The sequence below is a fragment of the Lutjanus erythropterus genome, chromosome 3 (assembly GCF_056507025.1).
Source record: "Lutjanus erythropterus isolate fLutEry1 chromosome 3, fLutEry1.hap2, whole genome shotgun sequence".
In the NCBI taxonomy this organism is placed as follows: Eukaryota; Metazoa; Chordata; class Actinopteri; order Lutjaniformes; family Lutjanidae; genus Lutjanus; species Lutjanus erythropterus.
The window spans coordinates 35,558,592-35,584,001 of NC_139319.1; the positions used below are offsets into that span (position 1 = coordinate 35,558,592).

A 25,410-nucleotide genomic window follows, 5' to 3' on the forward strand; every position below is an offset into this window, starting at 1 on the left:
CAAAATCTATTCCAATAAGTTGTCTTGAAGTTTTGAGTTGCTGTTTAAAGTGTAAATGGCACATTTAATCAGAGCTGGTCCTGACCTCCGTGGGGCCCTAAGCAAAATTCTGCTAAGGGGCCCTCCTAACTGACCAGAGAGTCACGTAAACCATTTGTCACACAGTCACACCTGACATCCAAGAGCTTCAGAATAATCAGTTTGGTTGTGCGTAGTTTCATGTAGGAACAGTTTTCTTTCTACTAGAAAGGAAGTAGTTTGGGCAGATACTACAGTAGACAGACAGTAGTTCCTACATGAAACAGTTCACAACAAGGTCTGTGGTTTATCTTGAGTAAGGTCATGCTTTCTGGGAAGAGCCACTGGTGTATAGAAACATTGTGAGTACCATCTATTCCCGTTATATTAGAGAGAAGGCAGACATCTCTATTGCCCATATCTCCAAAACTGACCAACTCTTACTAAAATTATCTAGATGGACAAATAGCACTACAGACCAGAGGAAAAATGTAGTTTTAATTTTGGGGTGAACTGTCCCTTTAACCCACATTTTACCATCAATGCTTATATTCAAACTTGTTCCTTTTTTCCTTGAACCATCCCCCATCATTCCCTTCTTTCACTCCCTATCACCGCTCCTCAGCGACCCCCTCACTGTTGTCTCGGTTGGTCAGTGTGTGTGTGTGTGTGTGTGTGTGTGTGTGTGTGTGTGTGTGTGTGTGTGTGTCTGAAGGGCCACTGGGGTTAGGGAGTAGACCTTGGCCTTGTGGTCTGACCCCAGAGAAGAGACTGGTGTCTGGGTCTGAATGCCCTGTCTGACCTCGCTGTCACAGCTTGTGTGTGTGTGTGTGTGTGTGTGTGTGTGTGTGTGTGTGTGTGTGTGTGTGTGTGTGTGTTTGTGTGTGTGTGTGTGAGTGTGTGTGTGTGTGTGAGGGTGGTTGTGTGCATGTGTGTGTGTGTGTGTGAGTGTGTGTGTTCATCTATCTGACAAGATACTTTGTGTGTCTTCTGTATATTTGCACATATGTCTTCCTGTGTATGTTTGCATGCACGCACCTATTTATATTTAACTATTTGCATGTGTGCATGGACACATGAGCATATCTATGCTTGTCTTTGTGTGTGTGTGTGTTGTGTGTGTGTGTGCACATCATCCATCCCTCCTACTGAGTGTTGGTGGGGGGGGGGGGGGGGGCAGGAACAGGTCTCTGGCCAGACGAGACAGAAGTGACAGGTATTGATCATCGTCGTTCCAGTCAAGCAGAGACCCTCTCAAGCCTGTGTGCTTTGGGGAGAGTCCTGTCTGCATCCAGGGGGAGAGAGGGAGAGAGGGACAAACCACAATCAATGTCTGATCCTCCTCTCAGAGCGGCGGGGTCAGTCTGGATTTACCTCTCCTTTTTGTTCTTGACTGACAGCAGGAAAATAAGACGTCAGTAAACGAACATCCAAATAACAAAAACATCAAACGTCGATATTCATGTTTTTCTTCCTTATGTCCTCAGTCAAAAAAAGATGCAGAAAAGGGGAACAGGGGAAATAATGATGACAACAATAAAAAAAAGTCTCACAAAAAATTGGCACTACTTCTTATTTTGACTTTACTGATTTCAACATTGATTTCTACCTAAAATCTATCAGAATGTGATCTGGTGTGGTGATCTGGACAACATATCTAGATAGAGATCACATTTTAATACCAGGTGTAACTGATAAGTAAGTAAGACCCCTTTTCTTCCTCTCTTCAACAAGCTAAAATGTGGTTACAACATCAACATGTTACAAAATACAAATCTGTGTAATAATTTTGATTTCTCTGGTAGGTGAAATCCAGTCTACACAAAAATGTATAATGTATGTCAACACATTTAATGTGTAATATAAAATGCCATAAATACAGACTATACGTTCTGTGTGCTGCCAACAAGAAGCTTCCAAAACAACAACAACAGAAGTTCTTGATGTAAAATAAAGAAATTGCATGCAAAAGTACTTACCCATTGACTCCACTGTTGTGTCTGTGCCACAGTTTTGAACTGTCCTCAACACAGCCGATTGTTCAAACCAGCAGCACTTCAGAAACAGAGTGTTTTGTCCACCCTGATTATACTGACTTGCTAAGATTTTGTTGATTTGATTATTTTTCCTTATTTTTTGTCCTTCCTCCATGGGTAAGTAGGTAAATAATTTCCTATTCGGTCTGTTTATATGATTGCGAGTCTTTTAATTTGAAAATTGACTGGATTCTCTGTGCTGTTTCTGTGTCTGACTGCCTGCCCACTTGAACTGCTCTGTGCAAATTGATGCAGCATCAGTCAAAAACAGACTTGGTGCATATTTGATTAGAGCAGAGCAGAGAGATGCTTCTGGGACATGCTGAGGTGCTGCTGGGGGAATCACAAGAACTGTGTAGAATAGTCGTGACCAGGTCCATGAGCCGAAACACGACACAGCCGCGTCTCCTAGAAGCAAGCTGTTAGATGTGTTGTTTACAGCTTTGACTACTCTGAAGTATACGCACTGGGACGTGGTATAAAGAGCAACAACTGCTTAAATGGACAAGGGGATGTGGTGGACAGGTTAAATACAGGACTCTTGTGTGTGGCAACTTTGTATTTCTGACTTTCAACTGAGACATTTGTATGTTGTTTCTTAGTTAAGCTCCCAAATGATGATGATTATTATTATTATTTGTACATTGTAGAGGATAAAAATTCCAAATTCAAAAAAAAACAAAATGTAAACATTTAATCAATGTCTTCAAATAACTGGTGAAAAACCTTTTACTTTTGAACCTATTCCTAGCATCTTTTCACAGTTGACCATAGTCGTTCTTTAACCATCTTTTCAATGGAAAATTTCTCACTGACTACAATAATACAAATCACAGCACTCTGTGCTAATTGGCCTCCTCATTTGTAACAAATTGTGCAAACGAGTGGAGACTATGACATTGTTTTCAGGAGGGAGAGTTGCATACCTCGGTCTTTTCACAGAGTCGTCCTCTGAGCTCCACAATCCCCCGTCCCACCTCCTTGCCCTCACCCCTTCCACAGACAAATTGATTTGCAAGGGTCCGGAGCTGGCGAGCCCTCAGAGCACCACCTTTTTTGCATACAGAGCGCTGCGGGGAAAGCACAATGACTCGGTCCAACAAAGGATGAGAGGAGAGAGGGATGAGGAGAGAAAGACGAAGGGAAAGAGAAAGAGAGAGAAGGGGTGGGGTGTCGGGGTTGGTGGTGTTTGCAGGTGGGGGTTGGTAGCACCAGGCCAAACTCAGCAGGATGGAGAGAACTGCCTGGTCCAGAGGTCCACGATATCAACTGACACGCACACACACATAGATTCAGACATGAACTCACTCACACACACACACATGGAAATAAGCGCACATTCACACAAACACACACACACACATACACACACACACACACACACACACACACGTATACACACTTCAGTGCCCTCATGCCCTCAGCCCTCCCTCCTTGTCCCTTTATCCCTGTCTGGTTGGAAAGGTCAGCGCATGTCTGGGAAAAGGGGTCCCAGGATCCCCAAACCCCTCCATCCCACATACACACACACACACACACACGCACAAGCAGACACATATAGACACACATGTAACAGTCCAGTCCATTAAATTTTATGCAAATTTGCCATCACACCAATACTGTACACAGTTAAAAATATAATGCACACACATTTGGTCGTGGTGTGAGAGAAATATATGTGCGCTGGTCAGCATCAGCTGAGACCCCCCCCCTCCAAACCCTCCACCAGACAGTGCACCTCCCTATTACCCTAACCCACTCCTTCCCCCCCGACCTCAGTGAAAGAAGAGAGTGAACACATTCAAATGGAAAACATAGTCCATTGTGACCAGTGTTTTGTCTCCTCACGATGTAAATAGCTACACTGGCCAGCAAACAGAAATATGCTGTTATAGCAACACCTAATAACACCGCAGCCGCTGTCAGTGATGTCATATTCACGGTCATGTGACCAATGGTGGTTTAGTAAGTCTTTTTACAGTGTCACTTTAGAGCAAAAATAAGTGTATGTGTGTGTAATATTAATATATTTCTGCTCGCTCGACAGTTGTTCACTCTACTCTGTGCTATAATGGAGTAGCAGCTTATATAGAGTAAAGAACTATATGCACACACACGTCTTTGTGTGTGTGTGTGTGCATGGTTGGGTGTGTGGCGAGATGATCTGCTGTCTGGTTCTCTTCCTTTTCCCCTGATGCCCCTGAGACGCCCCATGCAAGAGCACACACACACACACACACACACACACACACACAGAGTCTACGATAGAGAGGGAAACCCTCCGTATCCTTCATGAACCTCCCGACCTGCAGCCCTGCACAGCCTTCCAGGACAGGGAGGAAAAGAGGGGGAGATGGGGGAAGGAAGGTTGCGAGGAGCGGAGAGAGAGCGCGGGCCCAGCTGGGGTGGGGGAGGAGAATAAAAACCTCTCTCACCCCCTGCACTCTGACCTGCTGCATGGAGGAGGACTCGCCATGTCTGGTCCACTACATGGCAGGGGATGAGTTGTCCCGGATTTAACTCAACTAAATTATGCTATAATTTGATATGATCCACTAATTATTTGCATGTCCTGTGTGTGTGTGGCATTAAGGGACAGTTTTCATTTTGTTCTGCAGCCCTGTGTTGTATAATCACAAATAAATAGTCTTGATACTTTGATTTGCTGCACCACAAAAAGATTGGATGACTTCACCCAAAGTCCCAAACTTAATTTCACAGACACATTTTATTGACACGTCGATTCATGCAGCTTAGATGAAAAATGACAGGAAATGCATTTAAATAGCACTGATTTTTTTCTGAAGAAAAGTAAGGTCTAAGTAGGGGTGTAATGACACACTGATGTGGGAAAATTTCAATTTCTACCATCATCTTTCAGATACACATTTATTTTGAAATTTACAAATGTCTGGAGTTCAGTCATAAAATTGTTGAATCATAATTTATCTGCTTTTTGTGAGTTGACATAAATGTAACTAAATGTTAAATGATGTTAATGATATTGTTACTGTTACTGTTACTGTTACTGTTACTGTTATTGATTGAGGCCCCGTAACTCAAATCAAAATCATATCACAGCAGACTTTTTATCAACTAATATTGCATCGTCATCCATAGAATCGGTATAATATTGTATCATGACAAAACTTGTGATTTACACACCAAGAAATAAACAATTAACTATAATGTTACATTAAGCAGGTTGTTCAACCCCACCTTAACACTGCTGACAGACAGACAATCTGCCAGACTTAAAATCAGATTTTTTGTCTAACTGACAGTTTGCTCAAATGTACAAACTACCCATTTTGCCTTCTTTTGTGTGTTTAGTTGTGTAAATTTCTATTAATTAGACACATAATGACATTTTCTGAATCAATGTACAAGGAAAGACACTAGGGAAATGCAAATGCTTTGCCTTTGCTTAGTCTAATTTTCTTCATCAATCCCACCAAAACTGTAGCTAAACAATTTAATCTGTTGGTCAAAAGACTCAGATTAATTACCTGCGTCTGGTTTGTTCATACACTGGACATCTGCTGGGAGTGTGAGCTCTGTTATAGTTGTGTGTCATGAGCGCAGACCTTCACTTTCCTGTGGAACCAATCTCATAACTGCTTTTTTTTTATGATTAAACTTCAAAATAATTATCAAGGTGTCAAATTTAGAAGCACTAATGGATGATAATAGATAAGGAGCAGAAATTAATTTAACATTATATAATTTGGTGTTTGGCACGTATGATGAAAAACAAACAGGAGATGGTGAAATAGAGGCTGTCATGTTATGCAACTCTATACTGTCAAATATACTGTACATCAGACCGATTCAGTTGGGGCCTGTGGGCTGAATCCAGCCCTTTGATCATTTATAAATACGGGGGGGAGTATGTCATTGTGATTTTATTTAAATAACCTGTTATTATGAGTGTTTACATTGTTTATTAGAAAGATCAGTATTTTATTAGTAGGCTAATTGGCACATTCGTTGGTTATGTCTGTTAAGCACAGAGGCACTTATTATTTTAAAAAGTTTAACTGTTTAAGCAGAGGGAATATAGCAGCATCAAACTGAATGAAAAATATATAAAATGCAACACTGAGTTTGTTAAAACAACACAAGATTTAATCTAGGGTAACAAAGACGCAGCATTTTTTCCTGTACTTGTTTCCACATTTATACTTTTTTCAACTGTGAAAACTAATAAAGTGGAGAAAAATAAAAAGGTCAATTTTTTAACACATTTAATTTCCAACTTTACAGGTCAATCACTTTTATTACTTTTGGCCTTTCTAAGAAAATAACTGAATAGGCTTGTTGTGCATCATGGAGGAAATGATCAGACTACTAAAATATAAAGTCAAAAAGCTGAAAAGCAGCAGGTAACCTTGGTTACCAGCTGATGCATGTGATGCAGGTCCACGCTCCATGGTTCTGTCTTCATATGCAATATTATACTGCACTTAATGGTACCCTGCAGTATATTTAAGGTATCTCTTGTACTCAGAGGTGATACAAGTACACACATTCTTTACTCACATAGTTGTACAGACACTTGTGTAAAAAGGTCTCCGGTAAAAGGTGAAGCACTGGTTCAACTTCTTTAGTCAATTCAAAGTGGAAAAGTACAAGCTCAGAAAAGTACCTAAAGTATATAAGTAAAAACCTCAACCTCAACGTCATCTTTCCTTCGCATTCAAGTTTTTGTCTTTTTCATCTGTAATATTTGTTGATGGATACACAGAGGAATCATCTTTTTCTATGTGTTATTGTCCAACCCATTTACAACCCTGATATCAAAAAGCTTGTGATGCTGTGTAAAACAGTAAAAAAAAAAAACAGAATGCAGTCAAATTCAGAATGAGTGTATATTTACAAAAAAACAATCAAATGTATCAGTTTAAATATTAAATATTGTACTGTACTGTATTCAATTTTCATTTTCTTTCTTATTTAATTCTTGAGTAAATAATAAGCAATAATAACAAACTTTAATTCATGGAGGAGTGTAGAGGATGAACTGAAGACTCTCACAGCTTGAAGAAAGATGTGTTTCCAAAGTTTGGTGGTACTGCAGCGGATACTTCTGTACCTCTTGTCAAGTGAACAGGCTGTCACTGGGGTGAATATTGTCTTTCATTATCATCCTGCTTCATTTTAAACAGTTTATACACCAGGCCATGGCATTTGTTAAGATTTTTAGATATTTAGTTTTATAGAAAGACATAATTAATTAGCGAAAACTAAAAAACAAGCAAACAAACAAATAACTTCCCTAACCATAAGTTTATCAGCCATTTTATGGGGCCCTTGGTGGCTTGGGACTTAAGGCAATTGCAGACCTGCCTAATGGTAAGTCTCCCCTCTGAGTACAATAATAAAGTATTTGTACTTAGTTACCTCTGCCCTTGACCCCTTAAAAACCTTGTACCCCTCTGTACCCCTTATAGAAAAATTCTGTTGTTGCAGAGGTTCGTGAACCTCGCAGAGACAAAACTGCTCGTTGCTGACCTCAGCTTGAGAAGGCTCTTTTTCTTCTTCTTCTTCTTCTTCTTCTTCTTCTTCTTCTTCTTCTTCTTCTTCTTCTTCATCATGATCTGCGCTGGGAGAGCAGCTGCCTGCAGGGAGAGACGTCCAGACAAAACAGCGACACAGACTAATGTCAAGGACGAACACACAGATAAGTCACAAAGAAAGTATACCAGAGTGGGAGAGAAGGTGAAGGCTATATTGTGTCTGAATGGCATTTGTCCGTGACACTGATGGAGTGTCATTGCTTTGTCTGTGTGTGTGTCTGTGCAAGAATTTGAATCTTTGTGTGTGTGTGTAAGCGTGTTGTTTATGTATTAACACATCAGTGCTTTCAGTGGTTGGGACACAGGGTCATCGTTCACCTGATCCTTGGACCACTAGGTGGGTCACACACAAACATACTTGCACACACACACATACACACACACACACACACACACACACATACACACACACACACACACACACACACACACACACACACACAAACAAACACACACCATAAGGGTTTCTGCTGGTCCTGCCCCTGATCTGGGTCAGGGGAGACCCCATTCAGGTCCATTCCATCCCCCAGAACCCCCTGCTGCTTCGGTGCTCCATCCCCAGCCCAGCAGCCTCTCACTGCTCCATGCCAGGGATTGTTTCCAAAGATTAGACTTAATATGAATATCCATAAACAGAATGGGACTCCCAGACTGTGAAAGCTATCAAAGACATATTTGCATCTAATCCTCAAAGAACCCCCCTCCCACCCCTTACAGAGAGCTCACTACCCCCTTTCGGCCCCCCGAAAAAATCCTACTAAACCTCCCCCGAAAAAACCCTCAAACCTGCCATCCCCCAGCCCCAGAAACCCTCCCCTCTTGCCCCCCGGACCATCCCATCCATTCCCCAACCGTTGGGCCAGACAAGACCAGACCAATTCTGTTGGGGATTATTTGGCTTAGTGATGAATAATGGATGACCATCTCCCCTCTGGCTCTCCACCACAGCAGCACCTCTCAATTGGCCTTGGCATCGAGCCATTCACTGGCCTGTCTGGATGGCTGCTTGGCCGGCTGGCTGGCTACCCAACCCAAGAGATCTACACGATGATTGCAATATTGGGAAAGTATGGACAGAATATTAGCTGTGAATATTGAAGAAAATGTTGATTCATTTAGTTACATAATATGTGGGGGCATTATGGAGGCAGCCATTATCATATCAACGAGCACAATAATTTGGTAGTAATTTGGTGGCTAATGTTAAATGTACAATCCATAAATTCTGCTGCTAGGTGTCTCACTCACATTAAAACAATAACAAAAGCTGTAGTTTGGTGACATTTGAAGCAGCATGGGATCATAGGTGTTATTATCTTCAGTTTTAAATTACCATCATTGCCAATGAACACCTATCTGACATGACTCAGTCAGAAATGTTGCTCATGGACGTGGTAATATTACAGTGTTATTACAGCTGCATTTAGTCACATTTTCCAACTTTCTTCCTCATTCTCTGATGTGTTCAACATATCCTGTGTTTTCCCAGAAGCAACAACTACCAACTAGCTACCAACAGCTAGCAGGAAATGGACTGTTACTTTCAATAAATAAATAAATTATTCCTATTACATTCAATCACATTTGTCAACTTACTTCCTCACCCTGATGTATCCTGGAAATAGCAGCTAGCAACTAGCTACCAATGGGTAGCAGGAAGTGCACTGTTACCTTGAATAAATTATGGATTTCTCAGCATTTAAACATTTGGGATAATTTATGTACACAACTGAAAAAAACAACATAACATTGACTATGTCTAGCTTTTTAAAGCTATTTTAATATTAAAAACAAAAAAATCAACCATAAAAATCTATAATTTGCATTTGTCACCCCGACACATTTGAAAGTGTATCTCTCTCCTTGAAATATTTACTCAAAAGCGGCCCACTAAACATGAAATGACTGAATGCCTTTCAATGAATTAAAATATAAAGTGATGGTCTTGGACACTAAGTAGACCACGAGGGCAGAGAAAGTGTTGTACAGAGCGTGGGAGAAAGGCCTGAACATTGTCCTTGCCCTGAAAAGCAAGGAAGCCACTCTTCTTTTATTCCTCCTCTCATCCTTGTTTTGCACTTTATCTCTTTTCATTCGCTCCGCTCTCCGTCTTATTTTCAATGGAGCACTTGGGGCCAAAGAGATGTCAGTGCTGTGGATACATGCACACACACACACACACACACACACACACACACACATACACACACAAGGACACACCTGGGCATAAGAGCGCCAGCTGAAAGGAGACAAGTTCATCCAAAGGGCCTGGCTAACAGTAACACAGGAGGGGCCAAGTCCCTATTGTGCCCCAGGTCCGCTCAGAAGCTTCTTACCCCTCACTTCTCCTGAAGACAGGCTCCCAAGGTGCAATTCGACAAGATGGTTTTTGTACACTCATTATTTGTGACCCTTTTTTGTCTTTCATTTTCTTGTTTTACGGCTTTGTTTGTTTGTTTCTTTCAGCCGAGGGTAGAGTAGCCTAGGGTCTTTTGACGACAGCTGTGCTGCCGAGCGCTGCATAGAAACAACACAAGTTCAGCACAATGACTGACAAGCGCTTTGTAGGACAGGAGGCCCACAATGAATGTGTCCCCACTAAAGACCACCGGTTGGCCCCATAAAGACCAGAATATTAGAGGCTGCCTGGTCCAAGAGAGTCGACTGCACTCCTGTGACCCCCCGGAGCAGTTTGGACAAGTGCGACCTCCATCCTGCGGGGTAGTGGTGGGCCAAAGCTCTAAAAATGTGTCTATGAAGCATTAACTCTGCCAAATGAGGGCCAAAAATGGAACTAAAAGGCGTGGATGAGGGTGACAAGTATGTATACCTGAAAGGGACTTAAAAAAAACGTTAACAAAAAGAGCTCAGAGTCTTTAAAATGCCAAATATGGATGTGACAAACACACTCTTTCTGAAGATCCTGACATTAGAGGTAAGTTAAAAAAAAAAAAACTGTAAATACTACAGGCAGAAAAAAGTATGTGCAGGGTGTAATAAGGTCAGTCTGGCAGGTCAAGCATGTGACCGTGGCCCTGCAGTCCCTCTTCCCTCCCCCCAGTCCCGCTCTCTTTGACCCCTGGGCCTCGGGAATGAACCAGGAGTGAACCAGGAGTGGCGCGGCAATTCTCAGAAACTTCCAGAAACTTCCAGAGCCCTCTCACCCCTCAGCCTGGGTCGGTCTTAGCCTCTGTCGCCCCTGCAACAGCTGGAGCGGCTCAGAGAGCTCTACAGGCCCCCACAGGGAGGGTCAGTGCCGCCATATACACCTTTAATAAACTCAAGCACATAGAGGGACACACACGTGAGAATGCATATCCTGCAAGGTAAATATAGATAAGAAAGAATGGGGAAAGTAAACATTATGTAAAGAACTATATGTGTGAACAGGATACAACCAGGGCTGTGTGCTGAGGTCAAACCCTATCACCACACAAGATGTCAATACTGGACAGTTCTACAAAACCATGGAAGATTTCTTATGCCCAGTAGCAATGTACTCAATATCAGTATATGGTATGTTTTGGAAAGTTTGTTGTAAAAGCAAATAAAATAAAAAATAAACTATGATAAACTTATGGTGTAGTTAAGTTTCTGCAACTTTGGTTAAGCTTTAGGAAAGACAGTGTTTATGGTAAGTAAAAAAGGTGACCATTAAAGGGGCACTCCAGCAATTTAATATTGCAGTTCCATGAAGTTGAGGGACATGCAGGAAAAAGATTTGATTGTTCAAATGGAATCAGCAGAGGCCAAGATATTCTCGCTTTTAGTCTCAAGGATAGATCAAGCCTCTAGAATTCATTCATACACGTCTCTGGGATAAACACACTGTTTTCTTAAATTCTTTACAATAAAAGTCCCCTGTCATTTTGTTATTTAAATGCTTTAATTATGAAGCAGCACAAACAATAAATGTTTTCATTCGGGGGTTTAATCAGCAGTAACTTAACACAACTCCAACAAAACTGAAAGCGAAAATGAGACGGTAAAATAACGCAGATACCTGAAAGTTCAAACAGCAACACAGGAGAGAAACTAAATTTCAGTACATAAAGATTTGGTTAGAAGCTACAAAAGTACTGAGAGCGGAACATAAAGAGACTTAAAGAAACGTCTTCCTTTCTGCTTTGCTGCACACACATGAGCTGAGTGTCACAACACTCGCTTCTCTGAGGGGGAGACAGGAGGATCGTCACAGGTTGACCGCAGCCAGCAAGACGTCAGCGCAGCCTGCTTGGAGGCGGGTCAGGCTAACTTTGGCCCCACTCCACAGTAGGTCCATCTCAGGCACTGCCCAGTGCAGCACAGTGCACAGAAAATGATTATGGAAATGCAAACTGGCACAGTACAATTTGGTTCAGCGTGACCAAAAGCACCAGAGTAAAAAACCAAAGACATGCATGTTTTTTTAAGTCTGGACAAATCAGAAATGAAAATGATTGCGCAGTATTTTTGAGAATTAAATCCACTAATAATATCAAGTTTAATCAGCCACCAGGATTTTACTGTGCCTAGCCTATGACACAAGCTTTGAGCCGACATCAAGTCAAATGAAGGGATGTCACTGTTTCATCTGATGGTGATGTAGGCCAGCTGCTAGCTAAAATGGATGACACAGAAACAAATCCATTGCAAAACTATGGACAATAAATCGTCAATGGACAAGTTGGACGTTCGGGAGAACTTTGGTCTGATCAGACTGTGAGAATAACATTGTCAGTGGCTTGCTGTTTAAAAAAAGTGCCAAAATATTAGTTTTTCATACTTGCAAGCTGGGCAACTACCTTGTCACTGAAAAACACATTGACAGCTACAGGAGCACAGGTGCTACACCAACTGAGAATGCAAATGAGTTAGTGTGTATGTATGTTTTGCAGGACTTGTATAGGACTTGTATTAATGGTTCCAGGTGGGTTCAAATTTGACTTGATTGACTGGACTTGATTGTGTGTTTAATTTCTCCTGCCTAACCTCAACCCAAGATCTCAAAGAAATTTTGAGTAAACCATCAAAAATGTTCTTGTTCTTTTACACTTATATAATTAAACCATATAGCTCTGAGTCCCAGCTTTTATTTCATTTTAATTTATTTGAATTTTTATTTGAAGTCTTAGACAAGAGGATCGACACCTCTCACAAATCTGTCCAATATGAAGCTACCCAACAGCTGGTTAGTTTAGCTTAGCATAAAAAAACTGGAAATGGAGGAAATAGCCAACGTGGGTCTGTCCAAAATGAACAAAATTTGGCTACGAGCACCTCTAAAGCTCACTGATTGACTAAAGCTGAAGAGTGAAACTAATTGGCTGCTGGCTGTGCCCTCTTGTTTACTGGACAAAGGAAATTTTTCCCACCACTGTCGCTTAAGTGCTTGCTCTTGGAGAGAGCTGTTTGTTCTCTGTAAATAATATTATGAAGAATGCTGTCTAGACCTGCTCTATATGGCTTCTGCTGTGATTTGCAAATGATGTACCCACCAAGTACAGATCACAGGATCTCAGTGTCCTCAGTGGTAGCTACAGTCCTGGACACAACACATCAAAAAAAAAAAAAAAAAAAGCAATAGCTACAGAAAAAAAATACCATTCCTATGGGTGACATATGTAATTTAAGCTCCACATGATGCATTCACTTAGTTACTGTCCAGCCTTAACTGACACTGAAATGTAGTGGCACAAAGAGGCCAGAGGATGAACTTTGCCTCTTCATTCACAGGACTGTAAACAGACGCCCTACTGTCTCCCACTGCACACGCAGCATACAGCTCACACACACATAGACACACAAGCAGGTGCACTGAAAAGCACACACACAAGTCAGAGGGTACTGATAATATGACCCTGTTTTACTGGTCATATAAATTCTGCCAGCGGCGTTGCACCTGGAGAACACACTCACACGGCAAAATATGACCATAAGCATACACTAACTCAGCCATACACAGACACGAGTGAGAGTGCACACACCCACACGTATACGTCTGTCTGCGCAACATGTCCACATGAAATAAAGCATAACACGCTCAGACACACGCACATAAACATACAGTTTTTGGCAGTGGTGGTTTTAATGGTTAGGCTGCCAATCTGAGCTCCACACCCCACACTTCAAGGTCAGATCAGCCGGTCTCTGGAATCTACTGCCCCTGCCCCGCCCCGCCCCACCTCCCTCACCCCCTGACCCTCCCCTCTCCTCCAACAACCCATGCTCTGGAATGAGCAACCCCTGCAGTGTGCCAAAGGAAACCCCTTCAGCGACAGACCACATACTGATACTGTACAGCGCAGATAGTGCTGACATGTACAAGGCTGGCCCTTATGTATTACTGTACACACACTGTACACACACAAAGCAGCACAAACACTTGTGGCAGTAGAATAATATGCAGTAGAGTTTTTTTGGAATGTCAGAAGCCCCAAAGGTCGGTAATAAAGGCAATACCTTAAGGCTCATATCTGATTGCAGACCGTGAAACCAAAAGAGTCCACTCAATTATGGTCAGTGCTGTATTCAAGACATTCCTTCCCCCTCGCCCCCTGTCCTTCTTTTTCACTCTGGGGTCAAAGTTTTCACCTTATCTGGAAGCCATCAGCAGTACCAGTCCCACCTCTGTGACTCATTTAGTCGAAACTGTTGCACGTCGTTAAAATCCTCCTCTCTAGGTCTGAGGAGTAGGAAAAAGGAAAAAAAAAATCACACACACACACGGACATTTAAAGCAATACTTCACAAGCGAGGTAATCCAGGTCTCTGCCAAGATTTTCACTGCCAGTTACAGCACATATTGTCTAGCGGGCAGACTACGACTCAGATGTTGTGAAGGCGAAAGAGGAGGAGGAGGAGGAGGAGGAGGAGGAGGAAGGGGGGATTCTGCTGTGATCCAGTTTACTATTTTGGCTGGGGCTTTCTTCTCGCTGTGTGGTCATGGGGGAGATCGGCGCAGCCAGCAGGCACTGAGGAGGACACTGGCTGGCCGCAGCCCGACACAGAAGCCACATGGCCGGAGAAAGAAAGAGAAAGAGACGGAGTTAAGAGAGGGAGAAGTGGAAAGGCTCATTTGTGCCACTTTTATGTATGAAAATAGATGCGTCCATTTCAAACCATCACTGCCAACATACGTCTATGGATCCTCTTGCGTTGGCACGGATGTTACCCTCAAGAAGAAGAAACAAAAGTTTGACAATAAAAAACCACCAATATACATCTTGAGAAAGAGGCAAAAGGAGAGGCAGGATTTTAGAACGGTGGTTTGTGTGACCATTAAATACAGCGCAACATGTGGACATAGGGTTCGTTTCACTAACTAATTGATGACAAACGTAATTATTATTATCACAGCCAGGGGATCAGTTGCTTGCATGATCAACAGAGCTGCCTCTTGTCCGGAGCTAATCACAAATACTAGTTGAACGATCAGCCCAGTTTTATTTGTGTGCATCCATGACTGTATGCTGAAGGACTTCTGTGAGTCAGAATTTTGGAAAACTCTTATAAAACCTTTTTTATGCCTCCAAGCTGGCGACAGCCCATTATTATGAACCTCATATCTCAAGAATGCCTTGAGGGAATGTCTTCAAACTTGGCACAAATGTCCATTTGGACTCAAGCATGAACTGATTAGAGTTTGGTGGTCAGAGGTCAAAGTTACTGTGACCTCATGCCCGTCCTGTTCTCGTAAAGGCAATATCTCGGGAACACTTGGAAGAATTCACACACAAACCACGACAAAATTACAAACAAGTATCTAAAAGGACAAAAGGACGAGGTGATGACATTTTATATCCAAAAAATCAAAGGCCAACTTCACTGTAACATCATCAGCTGTCTATCAGTCCTCTGCACTTCTCTATTCACTGGAATCATACATGTACAAAATAAAGAATTAAATACATGTAATACTGTCTATTAGATTTTTTCAGTCATCACTACATAAGTTATATGAGTCTGGACAGTGATTGATATAAACTGCAGCTTTTTATACAACTAAGAGATTTTCAGTTTGAAGTCGGCTAGGGACAACATATTTTAATCTCTTGCAAATCTCCGCTAGCATCTGGCAGTTGTTGTGACATTGCAGTGGGTGCTTCACCATCTGTTGCCTGGTGTGGATCTGCATTCTACTGGTTTCCAGTACTTTTGGATTTTAAAACTTATTTGTTCCGTTCTGCTGTCGTGTCTCACTTGAGCTATTGGCTACACTGCAACACTGTCCATATGACTACTGGAGGTGCTGCACAGTCTCGTCCATATTTGTAAGCTTTTATGAAACGTGCAATGTACAGATATGTACAGACAGAAGGCTCTGTTTGAATCTGTATGCGTATCTAACATAGAGCATAAATGAGCCTTAAGTAGAAAGCCAAGTAGAGTTATATGGTGAGGAATGTGGATGAGGTTATTCTGGTATTCTCTTTTATGTCCTCACATTTTCTCACCTTCTGTCCCCGTCTCTTCTTCCTCTGTTTCGTGCTTCTCTTCCTCCTCCTTGCTCTTGTACTTCAACTTCAGCCTGACCAAAGTTCAACTTCAACCTCGTCCCTCCATCCATCCATCCATCCATCCCTCTGTCCCCTCTTTTCTCCCTTCCCCCCACTTCTCTCTCTCTCTCTCTCTCTCTCTCTCTCCTCAGACAGACACAGCTACCCTCCTGGACGTTTCCTTTCTGCCGGCCTGCCCCAACAAAGGTGCTCAGTCATGTGAAACCTAATCTCCAGCCCCCCAAAACCTGACCCTTGACCCCTTCAGTCTTCACACAGCCAGAGGGGGAGGGGAGCTGGGGCAGGAAAGGGAGGCTTTTGGGAAAAGGTCACATTCCCGAAGACACTTTTGTGTATGCACGTGTGTGTCTATGAGTGTGTGTGTGTGTGTGTGTGTGTGTGTGTGTGTGTGTGTGTGTGTGTGTGTGTGTGTTTGAGCGTGCATGCACCCAATCCATTATGTGGTTTGTGTTCCAGCATCAGCATGTGTGTTTGATTCTGTTTCTGCGTACAAAAGTACATACAAGGAAGTTTGCCTGTATACTCCTGTGTGCTTAACTGCCTTTTAAGTGTGCATGTGTGTGCATGCACGCATGTCTTTGTACAGTAGGTATAAGCGTGTGTGTGCGCATAGGCACATTGTATGTGCATGTTTGTGAGAAAGGACTTTCAGCCCCCGAGCGCTGCTGCCCATAGACAAAACACAGACTTTGTTTTCTAGCCAAGCCAGACCTGTAAGTCTTGTCTGGGCAGAGCTCCTCTCCTTCCACCCTGCACTCGCAATCCTCAGATCTTTATGTGTGTGTGTGAGTGTGAAGCATGGTGTGTATATGTGTGAGGCACTGGGTGTCAGCTGTCCTGGGTGATTAGTGCTTTTATATTGTTCCAAGGAGCCCGGACGAGGCCCCCTCTTCACTGCAGCACAGCACAGCTGCAGTGTGCCTCTCCATCTCTGTTCTTCAGCCTTCCTCCACTCACTGACACTCGTGAGACGGGCTCGGGCCCAAGAAAAAATGAGCCTGAAACAGAGGCAAGAACCGGAGGAAGAGGGATGGACAAAGAAGCGGAGCATATAATATAGAGAATGAAGCAAAGGAAGGACAGGAGAGATAAAGAGGGATGATCCGCTGACAGTTGACGCAAGGAGGAGACAGAAGCGACAGAGAGATGGAGGAAGGAGTAGAGGGAGAGCAGCGGACAGGGAGAAGTGGCATATTAGGAGGATTAGAGAGTCGACTCAATGCGCCGACTCTCTCCTGGACAGGATTTCCCCAGCTATGCCTGGGAGGCCTCCCCCGCTTTAAACACACAGGCAAGTCAGGACACAGAGAGAGGTGAAGTAGGGGAGGAAAAAGCGAACGGGAGAGAGGGGGGGAATCTTTATCTTTTCAAGAGCGTCTGTGAACTAGTTTTGATTAGCATAATGAACCAATAAATTCTTGCCCTTCAAAAGAGAGCCAGTGTATTCCCCGAAGACTCGCTAGAAATGAGAGTAACAAAAATAACACTTTTCATTTTCTCCAACATCTTGTTTTACAAATGAAAAACAAGTTTGATGAGGAGGACTGTTCAAACAGGACTAAAGGCATTATTTCCCGCACGACAAACTTTTCAAAAACCCTCCTTTGAGCCGAAGAGCTGCGACTGTTTCGTTTACGAGTTAAGGACATATGTCTACACAAGGAGAAGAGGAGGGGGGGCTGGGGATGGTAGGCAAGGGCCAAGAGTCTGCTATGGGAAAAGTATGTCTGCTATGCATGGGTTGTTTGGTGGCGGGATTTGTGGGCCAGAGCATTGTTGCTCTCTTGACATTGAACTTGGGAGATCGGAGACAAGGCTGGGGGGGAGGGGTTGTGGGTGGGTGGGGTATAACCACCCTCCTGAACATTATAAGTGTGTATATGTGCGAGAACACACACAGGCTAACAATTCCTCGCTCCCAACACCCACCCCCACTTCCTTGCGACTCTGCTTTATCTTAACTGTCAACACCTGGCCTGAGCAGGAACCTCTCTCTATCTGTGAACTTTAATCTGGCCCTGCTAGGCAAACAGCACCGGGCTCGGACAAGGAGAGCGATTAGTCTGTCACGTTGCCCTCCAGTGCTCCAGCAGGCAGAGGAGGAAATGGGAGAAGGGAGAGGTCGGAAGAAAAGCGAGAGATTGGGACATAGGAAGATATATATTAAGTTAGATGAAACAAAAGCCAAAACACATGAAAGAGGAAAAGAGATGCAAAAACAGAGCAAAGAGTGGTGCGGTCGAGAAAAAAAAAACAGAGATGGGGGTCAAGACAGCGATAGAGATGGCAGGAGATGGGAGGGTTGCTGGAGATACAACACAGACGCTTCACTGACCTGACAAGGCCGCAGACCAGAGATATGGTGGTGAACTTCCACCCACCATGACGGGTGACTCAAGCTGAGCCATGCAAACACACCTGGGTGCATAAAATATGCTCACAGTGGGCTTTTACATTTTCTGTGTGTTTATGCGTGTGTCACGGCATTCTGTGAAATAGTTACGACATTTTAATGCACAATATGTAAGTTGTGCTGCTTGTCTCTCTCACATTAAAACATGACGATGTCAAGAACTAGTGTTGTTTTCTTCATTCATTCACAACCACCATTGCAAATGAAAAGCTATCCAATGTGAATCAGGTAGAAACGATGTTCATGGATGAGGTAATGTATTGAAATTTTAATGCACGTTATGTTTAGTGAAGTTTGCTGACTTCCTCCCTCACTCTGACATATCTGACATGTCCTGTGTTTTCCTGGAAGTTATAGGAATGCACAGTTACCATGAATAAATTACAGATATCTATACATCTCAACAGTTGTGTTACAGTCAGATTTATGTACATGCATGCAAAGTTTTTTTCATGACATTTTGCACAACTTTGAAATTAATATATTATCTGCTGTTGTTCTCATTCCACAGTCAAGTTAGCAATACAGCTGCCTTCATTTGATAAGAACATAGCTTTCAGCTCACCACAAGATAGGGTGCAGAATCTTGCAGAAGGACAGAGAACAGCGCTAGTAAATAGCTAAGCTAATTTTACCACTGGCTTTAGCTAAATTCGGAAACTGCTGACATTTCCACTAATTTTCCTGGCAATTTTCCTTCCCACCCATTCACTCCTCCACCTTCTTGCTCTTTACTACGTCCATGTTTATTGAAAATCATGATGTCACAAAAAACACTGGCAGTTCCTCTCCAGGTGTACACATCTATTATCTGACTATTTCATGACCAGCTGGTGTGTTCTGGTGGTTCTTTCTAGTCTGTATGGTCTCATAGTGGTTTTTAATTAGACTGTGAGTATGCAGATGACCACAACAAAAAACAAAAGCACCAAATTCAGATATGTATGTAATACTTTTTATTTTTTTCAAGACAAAATGGCTGAGTGAAGAGAATAATGCAGACAACAGCTGAAAATAGAGTGGCATCTCCGTAACTGAAAAATAACAACAACAAAATCTGTAAGTCGAGCAAGAACTCATGAATGTTGGTCAATGACCTTTGGTCATCAAATAGAAAAATTAAGCCATCACAATTCATCTGGAGGGAGATAAATGAACTGATTTGTTTCGCAGTGACTCTGTTCTGAACAGAGCGTGTGTGTGTGTGTGTATAGTCATAATAAATAATGTCGACCAATGCCGTAGGTCAACTTCAAGTTCAGTTCAGAACAAATAGCTTGAGAGTAAAAACAGAACACAGGATGAAATCAGGCTGAAAACTCAAATGTACCTCAAAACCATCAGCAATGATAACATGTACCAAACTTTTGTCTTTCTAGGATTTCCATTATATTTAGAATATGCCTTGCATATGAGATGTACCATATTAAATTATAAAGCACCATGGTTCTTTTGGCAATGAAAAAAAAAAATTCAAAATAACAAAACAAAAAAGAACTGTAGCAAAAAGAAAAAATGCTTTTCAGATTGATGTTGAATTGATTGCATATGACAAAAGGTCTTTTTCAAAAACAGCTGGAATGTTATCAGGTGGTACATGTTCAAGGATAGTAAAAAGTTGGCTACCGAGAAAACCCAACAATAGCTTGTATTACTGCATATAAAATGGCAGGAGAAAAAAAATATATAAAACAAACTAAAAAGATATGTACAACCACCTGTTTTTACCTCATTGTGGTCACTCCAGCGGGACTGCCTGACAAGGCCATCACATGACCTCTCACCCTTGGGGAACACCACAACATTTTCTTTTTCAAAAACATACTTATTTTCAAGCATACAAATTATTCACACTATATTATCCTGCCAAATTAAGAAAATATACGGTGGCAGCTTGTTGGGATTTTTTTCACTACAGAAAAAAGGGTACATTGAAACCTTTAAAGAGTACAGGCAAAACAGTTAAAAATACAGGCTCCAACATAAATACTATAAGTGCCTACACTAAGTGAACATTAATTTCAAATACCATTCTAAATACAGGAAAAAAGTAGACCATAAATGTGTTTTGAACATAGGAACTTACATGAGTGTGCATTTTCCTATGTGTTTTAAGTTCTCTCTATATATTTATATATCATAAATCTCTCCCCAATGCAAATTTTTGTTCAACCTGAAGACTTGTGTATAGTAAAGGCAAAAAAGATGAGAGACATGTTCATTACAATTCATTACATAGTGATCAAGTCCTGGATGTCCCCAAGACAGAAAAGAGAAACAACAATAAACAATAAAAAAAAAATTAAACAAAATTTAAATAAGGTTCTCCCCTAAAGATATTGAAGTGTTACTTTAAAAACTCAACAACACAATTTACTTATCTTTTAAATCAAATTTGTAGAATTTTTATCTTTCTGTACTGAGCAGTATATTTCTATAGTTGGTATGAAGCAGGATATTTCTATGGCGGTTCCTGCATTGATTCCCCTGAAAGCCAAATGGGTGTTTAGCTGTCAGGAGGAGACATGGCTGGCAACAGTTTCTAGTTCAACTCAACTTTTTTTTTCCTTTTTTTTTTGTTTTTAATGCAAAGCAATGACACCACACTAATCTGTCAGCATAAGAGCAAGTTTTCCCTTGAGCGTCCGACTGTAAACTGGGAAAATTGAACAGTGCACGTAGGTTAGTCCCAGATCTGAAATCTGGTCCTCATTTTATACTCAACCAACTGTACCTCCGATTAGAGAGACAGATACAGAATCCAAGGCAGAGTGACAAGTGCTATATCATCAACAATGACAGGGGATGGAGATAAACAATAAAACTACCACAATGAGGTCTCGAGCATGTCAACTGAAAAGAACACAAAATGTGAAAAAATTTTACTCTTAAAAACGTGTGTGGAAGGGATAATTTGTTGGGAAAAAAGTTTTTACTAAATTCAGATTCTTTCCTTTTGATTTGGACTTTCATTTAAGATCGTTTCCAATGTGAGTTAATAAAAAAAGGTTTCAGATTACTTAAGGATTTCTAAGATCTAATGCGGTAAAGAGAATAAGCGCTATAAGGACATAAACATTTGAATTGTAGAGACACCTGGTCAACCTACTCCCCACCTGCTACCCTAACTCCCCAACACCCACCCAAAGCCCCCCACCACCCAAAAATCTGTCTGGCTTAGAACAACTAAAACCCACTCTGTGGTCTTCAAATGGCTGCTGGCTACACTGCCTGCTTGCTGACACTGAAGAAACATAATTCTGTGCTACTTACAAAAAAACCTGCAAACTTTTAATTTTCAAAGAAAATAAACACTCTGGAAAATTAAGAGCTTTACGTTGGTTAAAACAACTCGTCAGACTACCCTCTCAGTATGGTACACACGTACCGGAAAACATAAACTCCTAAACCAAAAGTCTACACACCAAACTCCTACTCCTTTTTTTAGCATGTAACATGCCAGTAAACAGAATCATAATCTGGAGAATAACAATATACATGAGTCAGGCAGATAAATGATTTACCAGAGATACACGTAATCTTTTTTTTTTTTCGTTTTTGTTTCAGCTGGTTCCTTACGCTCTGCTAAGTCACGAAACGACAGGGTCGTACAGGTGCTTGATGCAAGGACCTGCTTGTTTCACATGTGCACAAAAATGTCCTGTAATCTTCTCTAGCTGAAACTCCAAGCTTATAGCAAAAAGGAGGATTAACTAATGCAGGTAAAATATCCAAGGCACTCTTTGTTGTCATTTCACACCATATTTTTAATTTCATTGCTGTTTGTCAAAGAAATATCTAATGGCGTTAGTGCCTAGCATTTCATAGGCAGCCCAATTTTTATATACTATATATATCTCTTATCTCAATGTTGCATGGAAAATCTTTCACAAAGATCAGTTTTTAAGTGTGACCCTGCTTGTCTTGATGTTTTGATAATATGACACTGTCCACTATGTTTGAACACAAAACTGTACATGATATGTAAAACAGTATGTACTGTATGCAGCATGGGTTCTCATAACTAACTTTTTTTTTTTTTACGTTGAAGAAATCAAAAGTATCAACAGCAACACATGTACGACCAAACCCACCAGCCGAGGACAATTTTCTCTCTAAGTAGCCAAAACACACCGAGCATGCTGTCCAGTTACAAAAAATACAAACCGTGTAAATTATTGCACAATAGAAAGGCTCAAAAAGTTTTGCGTTTGATGCAATAGTATTGCCCCATTGATGGATCATGCATTCAGCTTCTTCCAGTCGGGGGTGATAACAGGGCTGTACCGTGTACTGGTGTCTAACCCTGTTGTCCTTTCCCCTCATTTATTGGCTAGTTAGCCAGGGTCACTTTTTAGCCAGGGGAGCTGAGACAGAGAGAGAGCTGCCAGCGTGCTGCTCTTTGCCTACTCAGTCTTAATGTCATTAGCCAGAGGGCGGTCGCTGTGCCACTTCTTCATGTGTTTCTCCAGAGTGCTGTATACACTGAAAGGCATGTGGCAGATTTCACATTTGTACACGTCCTTGCCCATCTGTCCGTGGGTCTTCATGTGGCGGGTGAGCTTTGAGCTCTGGGCGCACGCATAGCTGCACAGCTCACACTTGTAGGGCCGCTCTCCAGTGTGACTGCGTCGGTGCACTGTCAAGTTGCTGCAGTTCTTGAACACCTTGCCACAAAACTCACAGGTGTCACTGCGGCGGCCGTCCTTGGAGCTCGGCCTGCCGTTCCCGTGGGGAGTGCTGGCCCCACTGCCGGTGCCGCTGCGTCCCGAAGCGGCCCGTTCCCCGTCCAGCTCGCCGGGCGGAGTGGAGAAGCGCAAGCTGCCATTTTCTGACGAGTGCTCAGATGAGGAGGCGAAGGGCGATTGTCTAGAGTCCCCACCTGTGAAGTTGATGAAGGGGTCCTTGAGTTGTCGTGAGGCAGCGTAGCCAGCTAGCCACTGGGAGTAGACGTTCTCTGTGTTTGGGATAGTGGGCGTAGGGGGGTCGAGGTCCTTCTCCACCTTGATGCGCTTGGACAGGGGACTGAGGGAGCCGGGGCTGACCCCTCCACCCAGCAGCTTCCTGGACAGGCTGTCAGTGGATAGAGGTCCCAGGCCGTTGATGGTGGTGTTTCCATCATCTGCTCGGTCCGACTCCATGGCCGAGTCCTCGTCACCAGGCTCCCGGGACAAGCTCCGCCGGTGCGGGTGAAGGGCCTCGCTGTTCTGGTGGTGGCGGGCCCCTTCTAGCCGCAGACTGAAACGATAGTCATTCCTTCCCTCTCCTTCTTCAACTCCAGGCTTACTCTCCATTTCCTCCTCCTCTCCCTCCTCCTCTTCCTCTTCCTCATCTTCCTCCTCCTCCTCTTCCTCTTCCTCCTCCTCCTCATCCTCCTCCTCCTCTTCTTCTCCATTTTCAGATATCAGACCATTGTTCTCACTCTTGAACTTGGCCACCACTGACTTTAGAGCATCTGTGGCACTGCCCATGAGATCACTGGTACCAGGTTCAGGGGAGCTTGCAGTCGAGAGGCCGTCATCTGATTTCGCGTTGAGCACCGAAGACTTATTCTGACAGTGCGTCTTCATGTGTCGTTTCAGTTTGCTCGCCTGTGTGCAGGCGTGGTTGCAGAGGTGACACTTGAATGGCTTTTCCCCAGTGTGGCTACGCCGATGAACGATTAGGTTGCTCTGGAACTTGAAGGTCTTCCCGCAGAACTCACAAGACTTTGCCTTGAGTGGTGTGCCTGGTTGCACGGCACTGGATACGGCGTTGGGGGTTGAGCGTGAGCCAGAAGGTGACTGAGAGGTGGAGAGGGGAGGTGTAGCTGAAAATGGAGGCTTGGAACCTGGCTGGAATGGCTGCAGCAGCCGTTGCATAGGGTTGGGCCTGTTAGGAGAGAGAGGTGGGGAAGCCCCAGTGGCGTTCCCAGCCAGCTCACGCAGACGCCTAGAAAAGTCCATGCTCGGAGGGGCTTCTAGTGGCACTGAGTTCAGCCTCATCACCCTGTCAAAGGCGCTGGGATGATGGGTTGCCAGGGCCAGGTCATCGGGACTGAGGTGGTGGCGTGGCGGCGGGCTGAACAGTGGTGGGGTTCGGGGGTAACGGCCCTCACGAGGTGTGGACGCTGAATCCCGGCCAGAGCCAGAGCCCGGCATCCTCAAGAGGCTGTAGGGACTGCCGTCAGCCAAGTGGACGGCATGGAGAGGAGGCTGGGAGGAGGCACAGTCACCCCCCATCCCAGGAGCTGCAGCCACGCGGGGGGTGAGGGGGCTGCCAGGTTCGCTCTCCAGATAAATGCGGAAGCCGTGGGTGTTCTGGGCATGCTGGAGCAGGAACCAGGCACTGGTGAAGGGCTGCTTACAGGTGGTGCAGGTGTAGCTGCTGGGTTCATCTTTATCTGTCAAAGAAAGGACACAGAGAAACAAACTGTTAAAATGATAAAATGGGCAAAAGTAACAACTGTCAACTGAAAAGCAAATGATATTACACCATAACTATATTGGCGCATTTTTTTGAATGAGCTCACTTCTATATTTTTTTTCTAGCACTTTCAAAATATTTTCCCATCACATCACCAATTATATCTGACCAAAATGACTGTGATTAGGTAGAACCTTTAAGAAAGATTTTTTAAAAATGCTGAAATGGCTCAACAAAACTGGATGAAAATAATAAATAAATCTTCCTTTTTTACCTCTGTGATTATTAAGCATGACTGAATCTTAACACACTGCATAATGCATTTTAACATTGTTACTACAAAATACGATATCCTGAACTTTATCATATGTGAAAGATTAAATATGCATTTTGTAATTTTTTTCAAACTAGCGCTCACTTCCAGTGGGTGCACACTTAACAAAAGAATAAATAAAACAATA

General features: G+C 42.9%; 1 protein-coding gene across 1 annotated transcript in view; it reads right to left on the bottom strand.

The window, feature by feature from the left end:
- Positions 1-19,485: 19,485 nt before the first annotated feature.
- Positions 19,486-25,410, bottom strand: part of LOC146330400 (BCL11 transcription factor A-like) — a 46,916-nt gene continuing 40,991 nt past the window's right edge. The window contains exon 3 of the mRNA XM_084715937.1: positions 19,486-24,926. Within this exon, the coding sequence (XP_084572063.1) occupies positions 22,951-24,926 (1,976 nt within the window). The 3' untranslated portion in view covers positions 19,486-22,950. The remainder of the gene's footprint in view (positions 24,927-25,410) is intronic.